Raw genomic sequence first — 20,783 nt, forward strand, 5'->3', positions numbered from 1 at the left:
CACACACACACACACACACACACACACACACACACACACACACACAGTCAATAAATGTAATTTTAAGGAAATATGGGTTTGGCATGGTAGCACGCAGCTGTAATCCCAGCACTTGGGAAGCAGAAGCAGGAGGGTTAGTGCTAATGGTGACCAGTAAAGACAGCAAGGGGTACAAAGGAAGACCCTGGAGGGGAAAAAGGATAAAAGGAAAGAAACCCAGGCAAATGAACAGAGTACAGACTTGAAGATAAAGCTCTACCTCCCCAATACACACTCTTTCCCCTATCCAGTACGACCTCACGGCAACAGCAACCAAAGTTAAGGCAAAGACAAAATGTGTGGGTCCCAGGAGGATGCTCAATTCCAGTCTGCATTTGCTTATAGAAAGTACTTAAGGAGTAAAGAATACCAGCCTTGGAAAATTTAAGGCCCCAAATAAATTATATTTGTTATGGAAATAATACAATCGCTCCTGTTATGAATAATTCAGTTTTGTGATTCATCAACCCTGTTGGTACCATCTGATCGTAAGGAAAAAACTACCCGCTTGCAATCCACTAAAAGAAGGTGGAGTAGGAGAGCTGAGCTCACGTGCAGTATAGACTATGCTCGCCCCATCCAGCAAAATAAAAGATAGGCTAACACAAACAAACCTCTTCCAACCTGTCGTAGCCTATTTGGTCAGAGGGATGACCTAAGCTGTAGCCTGCCATGCTAACCTTCAACAAGGTAAACAATATTCTTCTGTGAGCTGAGGCACTGGTTATCAAAGGAGTCCTTTGTTTCCGTCCCTTGTCACTTCCTGTATAACCTTACCTGGGATAGTAGGCTGTGTAGTTCATGAAGAGCTGAGTGCCTGCCGGGTAGTATGCAGTGGAGGGCTGCAGTGCCCGTGGGTTCAAGAGCAGAGAAGGCTGATAAATGGCAGCTTCGGTAGGAATCACAGCCGTGGGAGCTGGGAATGTGTAGGAGGGAGGAGACAGGCCTAAATAAGCAAAGAGAGAGACTCTGAGACACGTTTGTAACAGCTCACATGGATGTCAGCACTTAAGCTACAGTTACTCTTCCACCTTCATATTTTGTGAAGATAATTTTTATGTGTGTGTGTGTATGTTTATACCTGTATGAGTTCATTTACACTAGATGCATGCAAGAGCCCTTAGGAGCCTGAAGAGTGTGTTTGAGCTCCCTAGTACTGAAGTCACAGGTATGTGTGAGCTGCCATGTGGGTGCTGGGAACCGAAACCAGGTCCTCTGCAAACCAGCAAAGGCTCGCTGCTGGGCCATCACCCCACGATTAGCGATATATTTTAAAGGAAAAGACTACACAGTTCTTTACATCCCAAGTAACTTCCTTTTGATTATATGTTTTCTATCCTTTAGTACGATGTGAAATCAAGAGATTAGGATAAAATGCTGTACCATACATTATAATAAAGCATGTGTGTATCACAGAAACTGCTCTATGCGGAATACATCATGATCTACATTATGCTGACCTAAAGACAATCCAAACGATAGGCTTTGAAGCTAATCTACACCTTCAGACCTATTTAAAATAAAAGGCCTACCAGGAAATAGTCTACAGGTAAGAGGATACATAAATCTTTCCCCAAACTAGCCGGTAAAATGCTGACTCAGCTGGGCATGGTAGTGCATACCTATATTGCCAGTACCCAGGGAAAACAGAGGCAAACACTATCAGAACTTCAAGGCCAACTCAGTCTATACAGCAAGTTCCAAGCCAGCCACCAGGGCTATATAGTGAGACCCGGTCTCAAAAACCTAAACCAAACCAAAATCAAACAAACTCTACATATACAAAAATGTGGCTCAAATTTTTAATAAATAAATCTAGGGGCTGAGGGTATATGGCTGAGTAGTGGAGCACATGTGTAGTCTGAATGAGGCCCTGGGTTCAATCCCCAGCATCAGGGGAGGAGGAGGAAGAGAAAATTCCTTTACTTTCTAGTTATCCTGCATTTTCCCTTAGGAGAAACTCCCTTTTACTGGAGCTGCTGGCAGTCACTAGATCTCACAGGTAGCATGAATACACTGCATAGACCATATGCACCATGCAAGATAGATACTAAGTTGCCAGTCTGGGTCCCCTGACTTTAAGCTAAGATCCATTAGATACTGTAAACAGCGGAGAGCCAAGGGGTAACTTGCACATGAAAATCTCCAAGATGATTTCTGACTGTTTTTCTTCTTAAGAGTTTCTCTATCACTATGAAGAATAAGGTAAATAGTTATCACCATGAGTTCCTGGCTCAACATTTAAGTATGTATGTATTTATCAATTACAATGTCATGGGCCCAGCCCAAGGCTTAGTGCATGTTGAGTAAGCGTGCTACATTGAATCACATCAACAGTCCTTGAACTTTTGAAAGAGTCTCATTACATAGCCCAGGCTGGCTTCAAACTCCTAACCCTCTTGCCTTGGCCTCCCCAGAGATGGACTCAGATGTGTACAATCACACCTGGCTGTGGGTGCCTCTTTCACATCATCAAAAACTCCTGCTAGTATTAGACAATGATAAACTTTTAGATTATGTTGTGTGGCTTTCAAGATCACAACAACATTAATGGAGATGATCAGGCTAGGCACGTGGCTCAGCAGCAGAGCATGCGCAAGGTTCTGGGTCCAGCCCTCAGCATCACACACATCACCTTATGCGCGATGTAAAATTATGTAGCCTATGCTCGTGATCAGGACCTGAGCTTAATCTCTAACAATGAGAGAGGAGAGAGGGGAGACAGAGACAGAAAGGGCGGGGAGGGGGAGGAAGAGAAGGAGGGGTGGGGGAAGTATGTAGATATATATTTATATTCTGCTTCAAGACAAAGGAAAAGTAAAAAAAAAATTGACAAGAGATTTATTTATTCCTCATGGGAAACTATGGCTATTTATTTTCCTAAAAGAGAAATCATGTGTCTATGCACAGGCGAGAAAAATAAAGGGGACTGTGAAATGAGGTTGACATTTCTTTCTTTGATCTTGAGCTCTGGATGGCCTGGAACTAGTTACACAGACCAGCCTGGCCTTGAACTCTTTTACCTGCCTGTACCTCTTTGCTGGCATCAAAGGTGCACACCACACCATCTAGCTTAAGCTGGCTTCTTGGTGAACTAAGGTGCCATCCTGAAATATATTACGACTGTAGCAGCATTTCTGTTGCCAAATTTATCAAGAAAGTCTTCAGTGGGAAATGTCAGAACCATTGGTAATTAATGCTCTAAGTCCGAGATTAGATTAAAACACAGGCACTTTAAGTCCTGTGGTTGTGATAGAATTAGGCAGTCCCCTAAGGTGGCAGCAACAGGCACAGCTTCTGATTTTTATAGAAATTAACATTTCTGCTAAAAAGACACATGACCAAATTTTAGGTAAAAAAAAAAAAAAAGCCCATATTCATCTTTTGGAAGTATTAAATGTAACCAAAGACACAGTAATAAATTATTAAAATTTTGTATGTAAAGACTAGGTCATCAGAATCATAATTTTATATACATAACATGGATTTAAATTTTCTCCTTTGCTGAGTGAAAATCGTGCCTCAAACCTATAGACCTGGTACTCAGGACGAGGATGCAGGAGAGTCACTACACTGCGAGGTCAGTATGGATTACATCCTGATCTCCAGATCAGCTTGGGAAACAGTGAAACCCTGTCTCAAAACTTGACAGAAAACAATATTCTCTTTTCTTAGAGCTTGTGAACTACAGGGGAGGAAATACAGGGAGTCTACAGGAAAACTACAGAAGAACAACAGGGCAATGCCTTTGTTTCATGATGTCTGATGGACGGGGTCACTAAAGGACAGTGATTAACAGACAGACAACATTCTAGTATTACCCTACAGTATTTTCTTATGCTCCATCATAAATTTCTAAAACCTTATACTCATTAACAATAGACAATTAGATATTCACCAACAGCAAGCAGCAGGTAAATGGAATATTAAAAGAGTTCAGGAATTCCATGGGAAAAAAAGGATTAAGCCCCACCAAACACTCTACAAATAATACTTTATTAAACAAGTTAATTAATATAGATTCCCTCTTTGCTTCAAAATAAAATTCAGTGCCTAGAACTGCCGATTTTAATAGAACTAAGCAAACCCATTGAAACTTCATTAAAAAGGTTCATATTTTAACGCCAGCTTTCCAAATGTTCCACAGTTATTAACTAGAACTCGGCTTCTAGACTACGGGGCTTATTCCTCTCAGACAGGATTCCACATGGCTTGCACCCAGCTGCCAATGAGCAAGAGCACAGCTTGCAATTAAGCACTGATCCTGTGATCCAACCAAACAGCGGCTGAACCGATTACACATTTACACACAACGCAGACTACTACCCTGCTCACCCCAGATAGCCTGGATAGCGACAGGAATGGTCTCCAGGCTACACGCAATTGATGCTCAAAAAAAGTTAAGAATACAAAAGGGACATCAAGTCATCCTTGAAAGTTTAACATGTAAAAGAACAATGGGTAAATAAAAAATAAATAAATAAATAAAAGACAGAAAGGAAAGGAGCCAGGCAGATATTCCGTTTTACCTTCGAATGCATATTAAATTATCTACATAGCCAGGTTGACTCCCAGAGTCAGTGCTTATCTGGAGCACACTAAGCTTCAGAGCCCAAGTGCTTGTCACTGGAAAAGCAAGGATGTAATTTGAAAGGAAGCATCTATAGCTTGTCTAATTATGGGTGTCCGCAACCAAGGCCTTAAAATGATTATCAGAAACTAGTGATTTCAGATGGGAAAGCCTTATGGAACCACCTCGCCTGCCTCAGAAAGAACCAGGGGCCCAGGAAGTGACGAAAGCAGCTGAAGCACCTACCAGCATACAGCGTAGAAGAGCGCCAAGACCCAAGAAAAACTTACATGGTAACTTACATGGCGGTGGGGATAAGCCATTTCGATTTAAAGTGCCCCCCATTAACACAAAGTTCATCTCCTCAGCTGAACACTGAAAGACTTCAACATATCTGTCCTTCATGGTTTTTTTATGGTACTTCTGTGCAGCCATGAATGCTCTGTCTGTTGACTTCATCTGGATAAAGGCATCTCCTGATGGGCGTCCCTGAGTGTTTGGGGGGAGAATACAAACAAAAGGCGACTGTCTCCTCCAACAAGGAAATAAATGGTTGCTTACAAAGCATGCGAAGTGACAATCACCCACAGGGTAAGACATGGTTAGCCACAAAGCCTGGGTGACCGGTGTGATCTACTAAAATCTGACTTGCGTTTCCTTCTCTAATCGCCAGAATGGCCCACAAAAATCTTGAAGAAGTTGTTCTGAGATATCATGACCGAAAAGTGATCCTTTTTTGGTTTCTATGAAGTTAGTATCAAATTTACAGGATTTTAAAATCCCCTTGTGACTGTAGTTTCAAAATATAGGATTATATATTGGATTTTTTTCCCCCTTCTGAAAAATCCGATTAAATATCATTTGATGAGAAAAGCTGGAAATATATCCTCCTACAGGAAAGGAGACAAGCCGGAGTTGTCCTTTGGCTCTCCGTATTAGTTCCTCTCTGCCCGCCACATCCTTTTAGCTTGTCCCTTACCCCTCGCAGGCTAGGTTGGAATGCATCTTGAAAGTAAGCAAATGAGAGCTGCAAGATACAAGGCTCAGTGGCTAGATGCCATCTGCCACCCTGGGAATCGTTCTTCTCACGCACCCTCACACCTTCTCCTGACATTGTTCAAGTAATGATTCAGAGACAGTTTTGTTAGCAAAACTTTTCCATCTTGAAAACCAGGCCTGTGCTACGTACAGCTAGAACACCTTTGTACTGCTTTTGATATGAACAAGACTGCAGGGGAAAAAAAGACGAGTCTATAGGACCATTTTAAATTAGTTCTCCAAGTCTCTTAGGGAATATTCATATTACACCATTTTTACAAATGATTACCATGCAAGTTACCATCATAGTCACCATACCAGGGAAATAGCAACAAACCCAGTCCAGCCAAGGTGGAAACCTAACATCTTCCAGGCAGGGAAGTGCTTGGCCATCATCAAAGAAGGACTTCCTCCAGGTCATGGAGGTCAAATAAGAGGCAAATCTGTCTACTGGTGTTAATCAAAGGGTAATGGTCCGAGGTTATTAGAAAACAGTGACTTGAAAGAAATAATTCCCCGGTGATGTTGAACAGTGGGGAATTCTATTTCATTCTATTTCAAAGGACTCTTAACCGTTAAAGTGGGCTATGAGCTGTCAGACTAAAAGGTGTGTAGCTTATACAGATGAAGCCTTAACTAAAGAGAGGTAGATATCAAAGACTTTCAAGGGCACGGGAGGTTTTGACTCCTTCCAGTAAGTAGGAAACAAACCTCCAAGAACCAAATGGAAAATTAGGAAAAAAAAAATTAGTATTTCTATTATAAGTCTGCATTCAATCCATTAATGCTCTGAAGAGAAAAAAAAAGACCTGTTTTCCAAAATTAAATTCTTTGCTTATAAGAGTCCTGAACTTTTTTTTTTTTTTTTTTAAGATTTATTTATTTATTATATGTAAGTACACTGTAGCTGTCTTCAGACACTCCAGAAGAGGGCGTCAGATCTTGTTACGGATGGTTATGAGCCACCATGTGGTTGCTGGGATCTGAACTCCGGACCTTCGGAAGAGCAGTCGGGTGCTCTTACCCACTGAGCCATCTCACCAGCCCAGTCCTGAACTTTTAAACCAGTGCTTCTTGGGCTATGAGTATTTTAATTATTTTTTTTTAATTTTTTTTTTTTAAAGATTTATTTATTTATTATATGTAAGTACACTGCAGTTGTCTTCAGACAGTCCAGAAGAGGTCTTGTTTGGGATGGTTGTAAGCCACCATGTGGTTGCTGGGATTTGAACTCCGGACCTTCGGAAGAGCAGTCGGGTGCTCTTACCCACTGAGCCATCTCACCAGCCCTGAGTATTTTAATTTTTGTCTTGCTCAAGACAGCACAAAATCCTAGTCAACTGTCCAGCACTTAGTAGGACTGAATTTGTTTAACCAAAACTCAAGTAGCATCAAGCTAGTAAACACTTCCTGGCATATGCAAAGAACTGAGTCAGCCTTTGATAGAAAACCAGGGGAATCATTCCTGGACGCAGCTGAGACTAACACTCAGACTACAGAGGCCGTGCCCCAGGGCCTCGGTCTACTTAATGTAAACGAGTGCCCGACACATGCCATGTGCCACATCCGGATAAAGTGCTTCAGGACACAGTAAGCTCTTCGCCTTACGTTTGGTCTATGACTACTCTTACACAGAAACAGCAGGGCTGAACAGCTACACAGGAAAAGGCTATTTATCTGCACCCATAATACATTTGGTTCCAATGTGATGGACTGATTTCTGTGATAAAAGAAGCAGAGTTGAATTTCAATTACCACACTAACAGTAGGCTAATTTCTGACATATATCCTAAAGATTTCTTGTATTTACAGCTAAATCTTTTCGTAAAGGCAATGTAAACCATTGGGCTGCTGTACTAGAAGGGGCACTTGGTCACAAGAATGAGCAAACACATTTTCCCATAAACCCCCTTACCTGGTGATTCAATACCATGTGAACCCCATGTGTACGAATATCTGTGGAAAACTCCCCCAGGAAGTCCAGAATGTCTTCTATTGTGGCAGCATAGGGAAGACCTCGCAGACGTATACAGTCTCTTACATTCGCGGGAGGCACAAATTGCTGAGGTAGTACAGGGATAATGGGAGGGGTTGGAAGTGGAATCAGAGGGGCTGAGGAGAATCGATTCAGCACCTGTATATAAGGCAAAGCACAAACGACTGAAGAGACCCCGCTGCTCCAACAAACCACCACCGCATCACCAAGAATCCTGTTAAAAATGTAGCTTCTAGACTTCCTATGACTCTCAGTTGCAGGGCACACTTCATCATGCAGGAAGCACTGAGCCAAATCCTCAGGATGAGGGATGGCAGAGGGGTATAATTACAGCCTGCCACAGAACTATTACAAAGTATGGCTGTTTCTCATGATCCTTTGGGAATTCATAAGTGCAAAGAAGTTTAAGAAGCTCTGATGAAGCCGGGTGGTGGTGGCACACGCCTTTAATCCCAGCACTTGGGAGGCAGAGGTAGGCAGATTTCTGAGTTCAAGGCTATCTTGGTCTAAAGAGTGAGTTCCAAGACAGCCGGGGCTAGAGAAACCCTGTCTAGAAAAAAAAAAAAAAAAAAAGAAGAAGCTCTGATGAAGGGGCTGGAGAGATGGTGAGCAGTTAAGAGCAGTCTGCTCGCTGGGCGTGGTGGCGCACGCCTTTAATCCCAGCACTCGGGAGGCAGAGGCAGGCGAATTTCTGAGTTCGAGGCCAGCCTGGTCTACAGAGTGAGTTCCAGGACAGCCAGGGCTACACAGAGAAACCCTGTCTCGAAAAACAAAACAAAACAAAAAAAGAGCAGTCTGCTCTTCCAGAGGTCCTGAGTTCAATTCCCAGCAACCACATGGTGGCTCACAACCATTTGTAATAGGATCCAATGACCTCCTCTGGTGTGCTCTGGTGTGTCTGCAGACAATGACAGTATACATAAAATAAATAAATCTTTTTTTTTTTTTTTTAAATTAAGGCACAGACTCCTCAGAATACAATGTGATTATTAAGTAGTATCTATCTGGGTAAATGTAATTAAAAACTAGGCATACTGCAAGACGAAGACTTTGGTGGTAACATACTCAACTCCTTTACACTAGGCACATTCCACGTCGTTTTCCCTTCGTATTATCTTCACACTCCCAACTCTGAACTTAAAAATGTGATGAATGGAAAAGTCCAGGTACCACTACCAGGCCAGTTCTCAACTTTCTTTAATGATTTATTTTTTAGGTCTTATTTCTGTTTAGGAAGTATTTAATACAAAGAAATACACACCACAACTTAATAAAAGAAAAAGTTCCCCAAAGAGCCTCTAAGACCAACCTGCTGAACTTCGGCGGCCGTGCTCCTGAAGAGCTCGATGTACCTTTTACCCAGCAACTCCTTGTGCTTCCTCAGGGCGTTCTGGGCATGCTCCTCACAAGCAAAGAGCACGAAAGCATCTCCTGTGGGCCTACCATCCGGGTAGGTGACGAAGAGGATGCCTTCCTTCCCTCCAGTGATGGGGCAGTGCTGTCCAAAGAAGGCCACCACTTCTTCAGCCGTGGCTGTGAAAGGGAGCCCCCTCATGCGCACGATGACTTGGTTTTCCTTGGAGAGAAACTGGGCTACCTCATTGGATGTCCCTAGAGAAAAACAAATATTAGAAAACACAGGAAGAAAGAGTTAAAGCATCAACATTACCAGATTTTAAAATGATAAAATGCCTAGCAGTGCATATCTGTATATGCTGCGGGGACTCAAACGTGTGCTTCACTCCTCAGCTATTATCCCAGGTCCTTCTGGCAAAACTCTGAACGTACAGTTAAGAGCCACACCACCAGCGGACTCATACGAATATACTAGGATTCAGATGTCTCTTCCTGAAAGTTTGAAACTCTTCTCATAGCACTTTTAGCAGCCCTCTTCATTTAGGAAGCCGGCCAGACAACCACAGAGTATCCACCTGTTCTTCTCACAGAGAGCTAGTAAGCCTTCATGACAATTTAAAGATACATAGGGGTAAGGAGATCAGCGGTACAGTTTTTGTCTAATGACTATGCGTTTGAGTTCACTGTCCAGCTATACAACAATTAAAGGTAGATGTCCTGGACCCAGAATGCTATGCTCATCTTCGCCATAGTTTCCACATCTAAACTAACTACTTCATAAACTATGGGAACGAACTAGGATAATGAAGAACATTGTTGCCGGGCAGTGATGGTGCATGTCTTTATAATCCCAGCACTTGGGAGGCAGGGGCTGGTGGATCTCTAGAAGTTTGAGGCCAGCCTGGTCTACAAAGCGAGTTACAGGATGGCCAGGACTACACAGACAGATAAATCATTAAAAAAAACAAACAGGCAGATGAATGGACAGACGGATTATCAAAAAAAAAAAAAAAAATCTCCTTTGCTTTTTTAAAAAGATTTATTTATTACATGTAAAGTACACTGTAGCTGTCTTCAGACACTCCAAAAGAGGGCACCAGATCTCGCTATGGGTGGTTGTGAGCCACCATGTGGTTGCTGGGAATTGAACTCAGGACCTTCGGAAGAGCAGTCAGTGCTCTTAACCGATGAGCCATCTCTCCAGCCCCTCCTCTGTTTTTAATTAGGAAATTTTTGTAGAGAATAACGAAAGCACGCAGGTGCAGTTCCAACATTTACCAACGTTTTGCCCAAACTACAGTATTTGTGTAGCACTGCCACAGAACAAGCCCTGAATGGCATTGAACATCTACAGACTCCCACTGACAGCATCTGCTCATGGCAATGCTTAATTTAAATACCACACTACGCACACACAGTGACTTCAGTCAACTTGTCCCCAGTTTGCAGTATGTTTACAACCATCAAAGCCCAGGATGCAGGAAGACACCAGCAGCTTCAAATACATCTGCTATCCCCAACCAGTACCAAATTCTGCTCTGGAACTCCAGAAACTACACAAAAAGAACAACAGCCTTAACCCTGAAGCCTTAGTGTTTAGCTAAACAAAGCAGCAGAGAAGATGCATAACACCAAGCTGGAGGAAAAGAATACTTCTGTAGAGAATGAGCTGGCGGCTGAAAAGACTCGCCAGTGCTGTGTTAGATAGGACTCTGCATTTGATCAAAGTCCCACTAATATAACCTGGCAAAAGTCTATTAAAAAGGCTTCAATGCTTAGACTCAGCGCTCCTACTTTCAGAGATCCACCCTGAAGAACAGTACACACAAATTGAGAAAACTTTACAACAAAATAAAAATAAGCTCTAGGAATTCAGTAGTGATATATAAAAACTTGCATAATGATACATAATATTAAATAAATTTAACATGTGTTCAGAATGTATTAAAAATGACCTTTTAAACTGCACAAACAGAACAACAGAAGCTTACAAAGTAGATGCCTAAAAGTTACTGTAATGATAATGGTGATAATATTGGGGCTAGAGAGATGGTTCACTGCTTACAAGCACTGGCTACTCTTGTGGAGGACCAAGACTGCACCCTCAGTATCCACATAGCGACTCACAACTGCCTGTAACTCCAGTTCCGGGGAGTCCAGTGCTCTCTTCTGATCTCCACAGGCACCAGGCACACATGTGGCAAACACAGGCACCAGGCACACATGTGGCAAACACAGGCACCAGGCACACATGTGGCAAACACAGGCACCAGGCACACATGTGACAAACAGATATGTATGCAGGCAAAAAATTGATGAACACAAAATAAAAATAAATAAAAATATGTAAAAAGATCAGCTGGCATATCCTGCCGCATTCTTACACAAGCACTGCAAAGCTGAGGCAGGAGGACGCCTGGAGTTTAAGGCCAGCTTGGTCTACATAACAAGTTTCAGGCCAGCCTGGGCTGTGAACTAAAGCCACGCTGAAAACCATGCCAACAAGGGCTGGATCAATGATTCAGTTGTTAAGAGCACTGGCTGCACCCATGGGTACCTCACAGCTGTCTGTAATTCCAATTCCAGGGGATTCAATATCCTCTGGCTTTCTTGGGCACTGAGCACAGACATGGTGCATACACATGCAGGCAAAACACTCAGACATATAAAATTTAAAAATTTTAAATCTTTAAAAAAAAAAAAACTAGCCGGGCAGTGGTGGCACAAACCTTTAATCCCAGAGACAGAGGCAGGGGATTGGGTTCAAGGCCAGCCTGGTCTACAGAGTGAGTTCCAGAACAGCTAGGGATACACTGAGAAACCCTGTCTAAAAACAAAAACAAAGACAAAAAAAAGAAAGAAAAAAGAAACAAAGTACTTTGTGCATCTTAGGTGACTCACTTAAAAACTGGATAAAGATGTTATCTTGGGGTTTAATGTCAATAACATGTTATATATGTGGATAACGAGCATGTGTTATGAGACATATATTCTAATAAGAAAAACTAAGAAACTAAAAGAGTTTTTAAATCTCTTTATTCCTCTATTTATTTCTCCGAATACCACACACCTAAAAACCAATCAGGACTGTCAAGACGGCTCTGTGAATAGCATCTGCCATGCAAGCTTGACAACTTAAGTTCTAGCTTCTGAACCCACAGGACGGTGGAAGGAGAGAATTGAATCCATAAAATCAACCCCCCAAAACACAAGAAACTACCATGGTCCTGAGCTCTGGCAAGCTCAAAAACTTAAGAGAGAAGCCAGAAGTAGTTGATGTGTAATAGCCTCAGGTACTGCAGATGGCTCGCTCCAACAACTCAGACGCATTTCTTTCAAGGACCACCCTTTCTCTTCATATGTGACTGTACGTGACCCTTTCACCTTTATATGGTCTCATTTTTAATGGCTATTTAGCCATAGTAGTTGGCTCAGGCCTTAGGGTAATTGTTACAGTACATTAAATTCACCAGCAGTTTTCAAAGTTTCTTCTCCCTATTTATAGACCAACCCCCGCGGTTCACTAGGAAAGAACCATTTATGGTCACAGAAATCAGTGTGTGCTTCAAGTTATCAATGAATCTGTACTACATAAAAGGAACTCACCTCCGGCAATTTTAAGAAAATCTTCGCCTGTTGCTTTGTAAACCTAAGGAAAAAAAAGAGACATTAGAACAGGTTCTAAACCACCCATCATATGCTAAGAGGCACCTGGAGAGGTCAGGCATGTCGGGCTGTGAGCACACACCTCAATGTACCGGGTCCCCATGTGATGTTTGTGCCTCTGCAGGGCTAGATCTCTGTGCTCCTCACTTACAAATCTCACCAGAGCTTCTCCGTTCCTCCGGCCCTGAGCATTCAGGCAAAGTGCTGCGCCGCCCCTTTGAAAGAAACAAAGCAGATGGCAGGCGGGGCAAACACACACAGAAAAAGAACAGAAAACCATGTTCTCTTCTGAAATTGAGCAAAACAAAGATAAGAAAACCAACTTGGCAATATTGAGTCCTTTGAAGAACCTTGCGATATCTTGATCTGAAGATTGCCAGGGCAAACCCCGAGCCCTCACCACTGTGTTGTCATCAATAAGTTCCATCTTGCTGCTGTGAACAGAAACAGAACTTCATGTTGCCTGGTTAATGCCAGGCAAGCTGCTTGGCTACATTCAAGGCCTGCTAAAGACCACAGTGACTTGCAATCCAGAATTCCTCGACACCCTCCCAACTTGTCTGTGGACAGCTCAAAGAATCAACTGCGTCACTATAGAATGATGGCTGGCTGTCGGTCTGATACAGCTAATGCACTCAGGAAACCATCTCTCAGTTGAATAGCTCCTTCCCTGCTTTAAGTTCAAAACCATCTCAGGTCAATTTACAGAAAGGAAAATTCTCTCGGTACCCTGACAGCTTGACCTGGTTTGGTTTGTCTTGGTTTCAATCCTATTTGGAGGTGGCATAAACAGCCCAGGGCTGACCTTGAATTTGACAACTTCCTACCCTCACCTTCCTTCCAACAGGAGCCTGAGCCACCACACTGAGGTCAAGTGGGGGTGCGGTGGGACTTCAACTTTTTGAATCCAGCTTGACAGCAAGGATCGGAATAAAGCTACAATTAACCCACGCAGGGAATGTGAGCATGTGGTCAGAAGACAATTAAAGTACCCCCCTCATCAAATGGGAGTGCCAGCAAGCACAGGGTGCTTATGGAAACACTTGGGAGTCTCCACGCCTTAGTGAGTCACTTTCAAATCGCCCATTATACATTTTGACCCCTTTTGATGTTCTCTTTCTCCTGTTCATGTTTTCAGTAATCTTAGGACATTTCCCTAGTGAGTCACTTTCTCTACAACAGAATGAGTGCTAAAGGCTCTCCACTGACAAAGCTGTCCAAGTTTCTGTTCATCACTAGGTGCCAGACAATCTTACAAAATTCATGACAGTGACTAACAACCAAGTCTACCTAGGATCAGAGACACCACTTCAGACTCCTCCCTAGATGTCCCCGGTGATGAAGTAGATACTGATGGTATATATACATCACTTACCCCACGAACATTAAGGACTCTAATCTTTAAAGGCCCATTTGTGTTAGTTATGTGTATGTATGTACACCTACATGAATTTATGTGCATCATGTGCACAGGATGGAGAGCATCGCATCCCTTTGAACTGCCTGATGTGGGAACAAACCCCAGGCCCCGTGCTTGAGCAGTAAGCACCCGTAATAAATCATCCTCCCATTCCCTGCAGAACTTTCAAGTCCTATGACTTTCCCTTCAGAGAGGGGAGACAGACAAGGAGGCTACCGTAAGAATCACAAGTTAAACAGAGGATGTCTCTAAGTCGGTGAGTAATTAAAGATGCCACCACTTCACTAAATTTGAATCTCACATACAAAGCTTGCTTTAAATAACAGATGGCCTAACAATAAGAAGTGGTAAACAGGTTTAATAAAAGTTAGGAAATGCCACTCACCAAGTGCCACTTTCAAACTTGTAGTTTACTCTCTCTGGATCAGAAAATCTGTGATCTAAAAATGAGAGTACACAGTCATCATTCTGGCTACTGGACAGCAAAGCTGTGCCATGCAATCAACACCAAGAGCAAAGGGTCAAATCCCAGCACTACACAATCACCACGGTGACACTCACTGTAGGGCTCCGAGATCATTGCTAAAATTATGTTCCCCATGTCTTCAACTTGGGAGGCTCCATATCGGGACACAGAGTCATTCTTCTCAAAGTTCAGGCCTGTGGGGGCTGAGTTAAGGAAACATCTGGACAGGCAGAGGAAAGTTAACTCTGCTAGGCAGAATCTAAACTTAAAGACAGGCAAAATCTTTACCAATCACGATTGTTTCTCGACAGCTAGGAATGCACCCAGTATTGTGCTGCCTCTTGTAGCAAGTGTCCAAGTCAACCCTTATCCTGGGGCATTACCAATAAGAAAAATTTGGCTTACTTATAGGAAATAGCAAATGCATAAAAGCTGCGTGCACTTAGTGTCAAATCAAAGCCAACAACTAATTAGAACCCTTTATCATACATTATACATACAAGGAAAGCAACAGCCAGGGAACTAAAGAGATGGCTGGTCCATCAGACCAGGAAGTATTGCAATTCACACCTTGAAACACCAATGACATCTTTTCCATGCTTTTCCTAGAACTTCCCTTCCAGAATAGTTTTACAGCCCTGTGGGATATCATATATTCAACATCAATACATACAAATTCAAGTTCTCTCACAGCTAGTTTTAGAAGTAATTCAAGCACTTAGAACCAATGACGTCATATGTTTTGACATGATGACCTCACTGGGTTATTCAGACGGTGTGGACCCTCCCACTGCAAGCTCTGAGAACACAGGTACATACTATGACCAACCCTAATGTAACTTGACAATGTCAGTATTCTTTCTGGGTAAACCACATATTGTATTATGTGTAAATCACAACTAATTTTTAAGATTTTTAAGTATTTTTAAAAATTTGCACTCTATCTTATTTGTGTGTGTGTGTGGCCTTTTGTTCTAAAAAACTGACATTCAGTGTGTGGGAGTGTCTGTACCACAGCCAGTGTGTGGCAACGAGGACAGCTTTCAGGAGGTGACTCTCCTCGTCTACCACATGGCTGCCAGAGACTGGACTCAGGTCATGAGGCCTAGCAGCAGGCTGACCTGCTGAGCCAGCTCACTGGTCCAGAATACACTTTTAACAGCACAACAGGAATCAAAGATAATCCTGTGAGAATGCTCCTTTTCTCTGAGTTTGGAATAAAAGCACTCCTGTGTTGGACTTAGTAGATGTTGGCCTTATAGCAAACTGTTCCCTAGCTGAGATATTTTTTTAAAACTTATTTTATCCGGGTACACTGTAGCTGTCTTGAGGCCCACCAGAGGAGGGCATCGGATCCCATTACAGGTGGTTGTGAGCCACCATGTGGCTGCTGGGAATCGAACTTAAGACATCTGGAAGAGCAGTCAGTGCTCTTAACTGCTGAGCCGGCTCTCCAGCCCTCTGGTAGTTTTGAAAAGTTAAAAAAAAAAAAAAAAAAAAAAAAAAAGAGGAGGTAGAACACAGAATTTAACAGTTCAGAGTCTAGTTCGTCAGAATCGATACCACTTCTTTTTTCATGTCTTTAAAGTCATTTCTCACCCCACAGCTCCCCCTGCTTGCTCAGTAGAGACAATTCCCAAGAAATGACTTAACCCCACTAAACTTCTGCTTATCTATAAAGCCAAAGCTATGACCACCTCATGCTCTGGCTTTGTGTGAAGACTGAGATAAAAGCCCCAGGACATGAAGCAGACATTTAATAACAGCAGGCTCCACTCCTACAGACATTTTAGTGCCTACTCTAACCCACGATGACCAGACGTACATTTATGACTGAGAAAAATCTGAACTGTCACGGATAACCACCAATCTCAGATGGAAGATCAAGTCCACAATCTTGCCTCTGCCTTGCCACTGTCCAGTGAGAAAATAAACATATGGGGGATTAGAGGGTCGGCTCCAGGAGATATGCAAGCAAGACCATAGACGCCTACTGGGGTCAACGGCTATCATCTGCAGGAGCTGCCACTCTGCATGTATGAATCCAAACAATGAGAACATGGAGTAGAACTCACAGCTGCCCTATGAGTTCTGGGGAGTCAAGAAAGGCTACTGGGGGGCTGGAGAGATGGCTCAGTGGTTAAGAGCACTGACTGCTCTTCTGAAGGTCCTGAGTTCAAATCCCAGCAACCCCATGGTGGCTCACAACCATCTGTAGAGATCTGACACCCTCTTCTGGAGTGTCTGAAGACAGCTACAGTGTACTTACATATAATTAATAAAAAAAAATGTTTAAAAAAAAAAAAGAATGCGTCACTGGCCTTTGGCTTACATGGTTCTATCTAATACATACCACTGTATTTCCCATTGTGCTACCAGCAGCTCAAAGCTGTAACAACTTTCACAAGTAACTGAACCTGCTACATGCTACATGCCCAAGTCCTGTCTTTACACACGTGTGAGTACACACATACCTCTTACATATGCTCAATCCGTTTCCTTACCAGAACTGAACACAGATAATAAAGGGAAGGTATCTCTTTTGTTTCTTGTGCATGTTAGGACTACACACTGCGGAGTTCTGTCCCTAGCCCTTGGGGTTTTCCTAATGCTTTAGCACCAATACTTTCCTGCATCAAGGCCTATTACTGATGCTGCCACATCTGGTGGGTGCGGAGAGAAGGTGCGAGGAGCCTGCGCCTCCTGGTTTACTGCAAGGCTGGTCCTGTAACTTACTCAACTGTGCCCTGGGGCAGCCACAACAGCCCAGACAGGCTCAGCCAGTTTTACAAACCAGAAATGCCAGGAGGGAATAAAGAAGAATACAGCCTAGCTTGGTGGGAACAAAAACCCACATTTCAGGCTATACCGAACAAAGTATCGTCCATAAAGAGGGTGGGACAGGTAGATGAGACTGTCCCAACACCATGAGCCTTTCGTTTATCACCAACTTTGGAGAGACAGACTGAGGACTTAGCCCCATAAAGCTCATCTCTACTAGCTTACAACTTCATCTACTTGATTGACAATGTCATCCCTGACTGCTAGAAAATGGACACGCTTCCAATGCATTTACTTGCCACATGTAAACAACCCCTCTTCTGAAGCTGCGGCTTTAGCTTGTATCTAAGACAATCACACAGAAAACAGAAAATATTTTAGTTAGAGAAGCTAAGTCTCAAAATTACATCCCAGCAGAAATTCTCCATCAAAGCCCTGCCCAAGACTCGTCAGAAGACAGGGCTGTTACCTCCCTATTGTATGTACAGGGCAACACAAATATTATGTTGCCAGACATGTACACACCCGTGGTACTGAAAAGGGAGGAGCCACCAGGTAGCACACAGTAGCGCATCAAGAACCAACACTCCCACAGTATAGGAAGAAGGGTGAAGAAGAAAATAGCAGGGACTGTATATGCGTTTTCAAAATAACATACAGGGCTGGAGAGATGGCTCAGAGGTTAAGAGCACTGGCTGCTATTTGGGGGGGGGNGGGGGGGGGCAGGGTTCGGTTCCCGGTTCCGACAGGGAGGCTCACAAATGGACTGTAACTGTAACTCCAGGCTCTTTTTTTTTTTTGAACACACAAATGTGGTAGACAGACAGACAGGCACACACACACAGAGCAAAGCAAAAAAAACAACAACAACAACAACAACAAAAAAAACCCCATACATGGTTTTAAAAGAAAAAGCAAACCTGGGCTAAGATGTGGCTCAGTTGGTAAGCATGAGGTCATGGATTTACGCCCTGCATAAATGCTACAAAACAAGCTGGAGCATTTGGGATGCAGAGTATTGGAAGAGAGACCTAAGTCCATCCACAGCACATTTGAGGCCAGCTGGGACTACATGAGACCCTGTCTTTCACACATACACAACTAAATAGGCACCATGCCAGGCAGTGGTGGCACACGCCTTTAATCCCAGCACTCAAGAGGCAGAGGCAGAGGCAGCCTGGTCTACAGGCTGAGTTCCAGGACAGCCAGGGCTACACAGTGAAACCCTGTCTCGAAACAAAACAAACAAACAAAAAAGCCATAGTAGCAAACTCTCTTATACCAGAAAATATGCTGGGGAAAGTATTCAAATTCTTAGTTTGATTTCATTTACACTTTCCAAGAAAAAAAAAAAAAAAAAGATCCTTATGTAACAAATCCAACTTCCTGGAGGTATTAGCATAATGAAGGGCCAAGTAAAGAAATTTCAAACCCACCAGATGAGTCAGGTGCACCCTACAAGCAGTTAAGATATAGGCAGGCACAAGCCAACAAAGCAAGTGGCGGCTCACATCTGAACCTTAGCTACATGGAAGGCAGAAAGTACAGACTCGTGAGGCCACACTGTCTCAATCTCATGTGTGTATACGTATATATTATATATACTATACTTACAACTTATACACATGCATAATTTATATATTTATATGCGATGCACACAAACCTATATATCCAATTAGTGTTGCTGGAGAGCCTTACACACACCTATATATCCAATTAGTGTTGCTGGAGAGCCTTACACACACCTATATATCCAATTAGTGTTGCTAGAGGGCCTTCTAAACAACAATTATCTGAGAATTCCCAAACTAAGGTTTTCTTGTGACGGCACGTAGTCCCATGTGACTACATAGTTGAGGATGACCCTGAACGCCTGACTTTCCTGCCTCCACTTCTCTTATGCTGGAATTAGTATGAGGATCACCACATAAACATCTGGTTTACCCAGTGGTGGTGATGAACACCAGTTACTAAAACCAGGGCTTCCTAGGTACTGGGAACTACCGACTGAGCTACATCAAAAAGATAATACTTCTAGAATTAAAATAAGTCATACAAAATTTACCTGTGTGCTAGCTGGGAGCCAGCAGTTATTTCTAGTTGCTTAACTTATTACAGACCACAAGGCAATGTGTTTGATCACCTGGTTGGTTCACACTGTGCGGATGGGATGTCAAAGATAATTCCTTCCCCCTCCGGGTAAAGGCTGTCTACCAGAGCATGCTTCAGCTGTGCACTTGAGGACATTTTAAATCCTTTTCATATGACTTAAGTGCCTGCAAGGGACAATCAGTGCACTTTCAGCCATCTTTTAAATTGGGTAGTGGCTTAGGTCATTACAATGGTCCTGTTCAATTAATCATGAAACCTCATGCGGAACTGAGCCACAATCACCCAAGTATTTTACAGGAAGAAAAAAAGGCACGTTAACAAGTCCATTTACCTGAACTAAGGTGTACCCGAAGCTTTCAAAGTTCTCTAGCCAGTGTCACACAAGGTTCAAAAACTTTACGAGTAAAACGGTTCAAACAGATTTTTAAATCCCCGAGGAAGTCCATTTTAAAGCTGTTTGCAGCAAGCTGTGTTATCTCTTCTGACAGTCCCAATAACCTAGGAGGAAGCAGTCAGAGCGGCCGGGCACTGGATACTGTGGTCACATGCTCCCTGACATTACTCTTTCCAAGTCCCCCCTACTCTAACACAAGGAAACTGAGGCTGACGGCTGCCAACACTTAACTAATACATTAGACCTTAGACTTCGTGCTTTATTTTCATTTTTAGACACAGAGTGTCTCTGTGTAGCCCTGGCTGACTTCAAACTCAGAGATCTTCCTGCCTCTGCCTCCCAAGTGCTGCGATTAAGGGCTTCCATCACCACCACCCAGGCTAGAGCTCATGCTTTAAGCACTACGCTACAGCATTTCGTTTTTTAACCTATGAGAAAAACACGCCACTATGCACAGTCATCAAGAGGCAGGAAAGAACAGGGCCAACCAGTATCAGCCTGCAGACCACACCCTAGCACTGAGTGGAGACTCACAATTTTACTATCACCGCAACACTAAAAGGTTTACCTGCCGTAAACTCAGAGAAGCACCACAGTACAGAAGCAGGGAAGGTTCTTCGGAAGCTGCACATACTTAAGTAGACAACAAGTGATTACAATTATCTAATCTGCCAGATGTGGCTGTGCATGGACTCTAACCTCAGCACTGGGAAGGCAGATGCAAGCCGATCTCTGTGAGTTCTAGGTCAGCCTGTTCTAGATTCTAGGCTAGCCAAATGTACAGTAAGTCCTTGTCTCAACAAAAGAAAATCCTTTCTCAAAATAAGATTTGTATCTAGCCGGGCGTGGTGGCGCACGCCTTTAATCCCAGCACTTGGGGGGCAGAGGCAGGCGGATTTCTGAGTTCGAGGCCAGCCTGGTCTACAAAGTGAGTTCCAGGACAGC

The 20,783-nt window shown here is 43.1% G+C and overlaps 1 protein-coding gene across 5 annotated transcripts in view; it reads right to left on the minus strand.

Moving 5' to 3' along the window:
- Positions 1–20,783, minus strand: part of Esrp1 (epithelial splicing regulatory protein 1) — a 56,580-nt gene that overhangs the window by 22,419 nt on the left and 13,378 nt on the right. For 3 of the 5 annotated variants that reach the window (XM_029533411.1, XM_029533412.1, XM_029533410.1), the window contains exons 5-13: positions 14,647–14,745; positions 14,471–14,525; positions 12,989–13,099; positions 12,748–12,880; positions 12,606–12,648; positions 8,953–9,254; positions 7,563–7,781; positions 4,900–5,098; positions 817–985 (exon numbers count right to left, since the gene is read on the minus strand). In XM_029533411.1, coding sequence (XP_029389271.1) covers positions 817–985; positions 4,900–5,098; positions 7,563–7,781; positions 8,953–9,254; positions 12,606–12,648; positions 12,748–12,880; positions 12,989–13,099; positions 14,471–14,525; positions 14,647–14,745 — 1,330 coding nt within the window. The remainder of the gene's footprint in view (positions 1–816; positions 986–4,899; positions 5,099–7,562; positions 7,782–8,952; positions 9,255–12,605; positions 12,649–12,747; positions 12,881–12,988; positions 13,100–14,470; positions 14,526–14,646; positions 14,746–20,783) is intronic. The other 2 variants (XM_021221930.1, XM_021221929.1) reach the window with 1 other exon arrangement.

The sequence above is a fragment of the Mus pahari genome, chromosome 22, assembly GCF_900095145.1.
Source record: "Mus pahari chromosome 22, PAHARI_EIJ_v1.1, whole genome shotgun sequence".
Classification (NCBI taxonomy): Eukaryota; Metazoa; Chordata; class Mammalia; order Rodentia; family Muridae; genus Mus; species Mus pahari.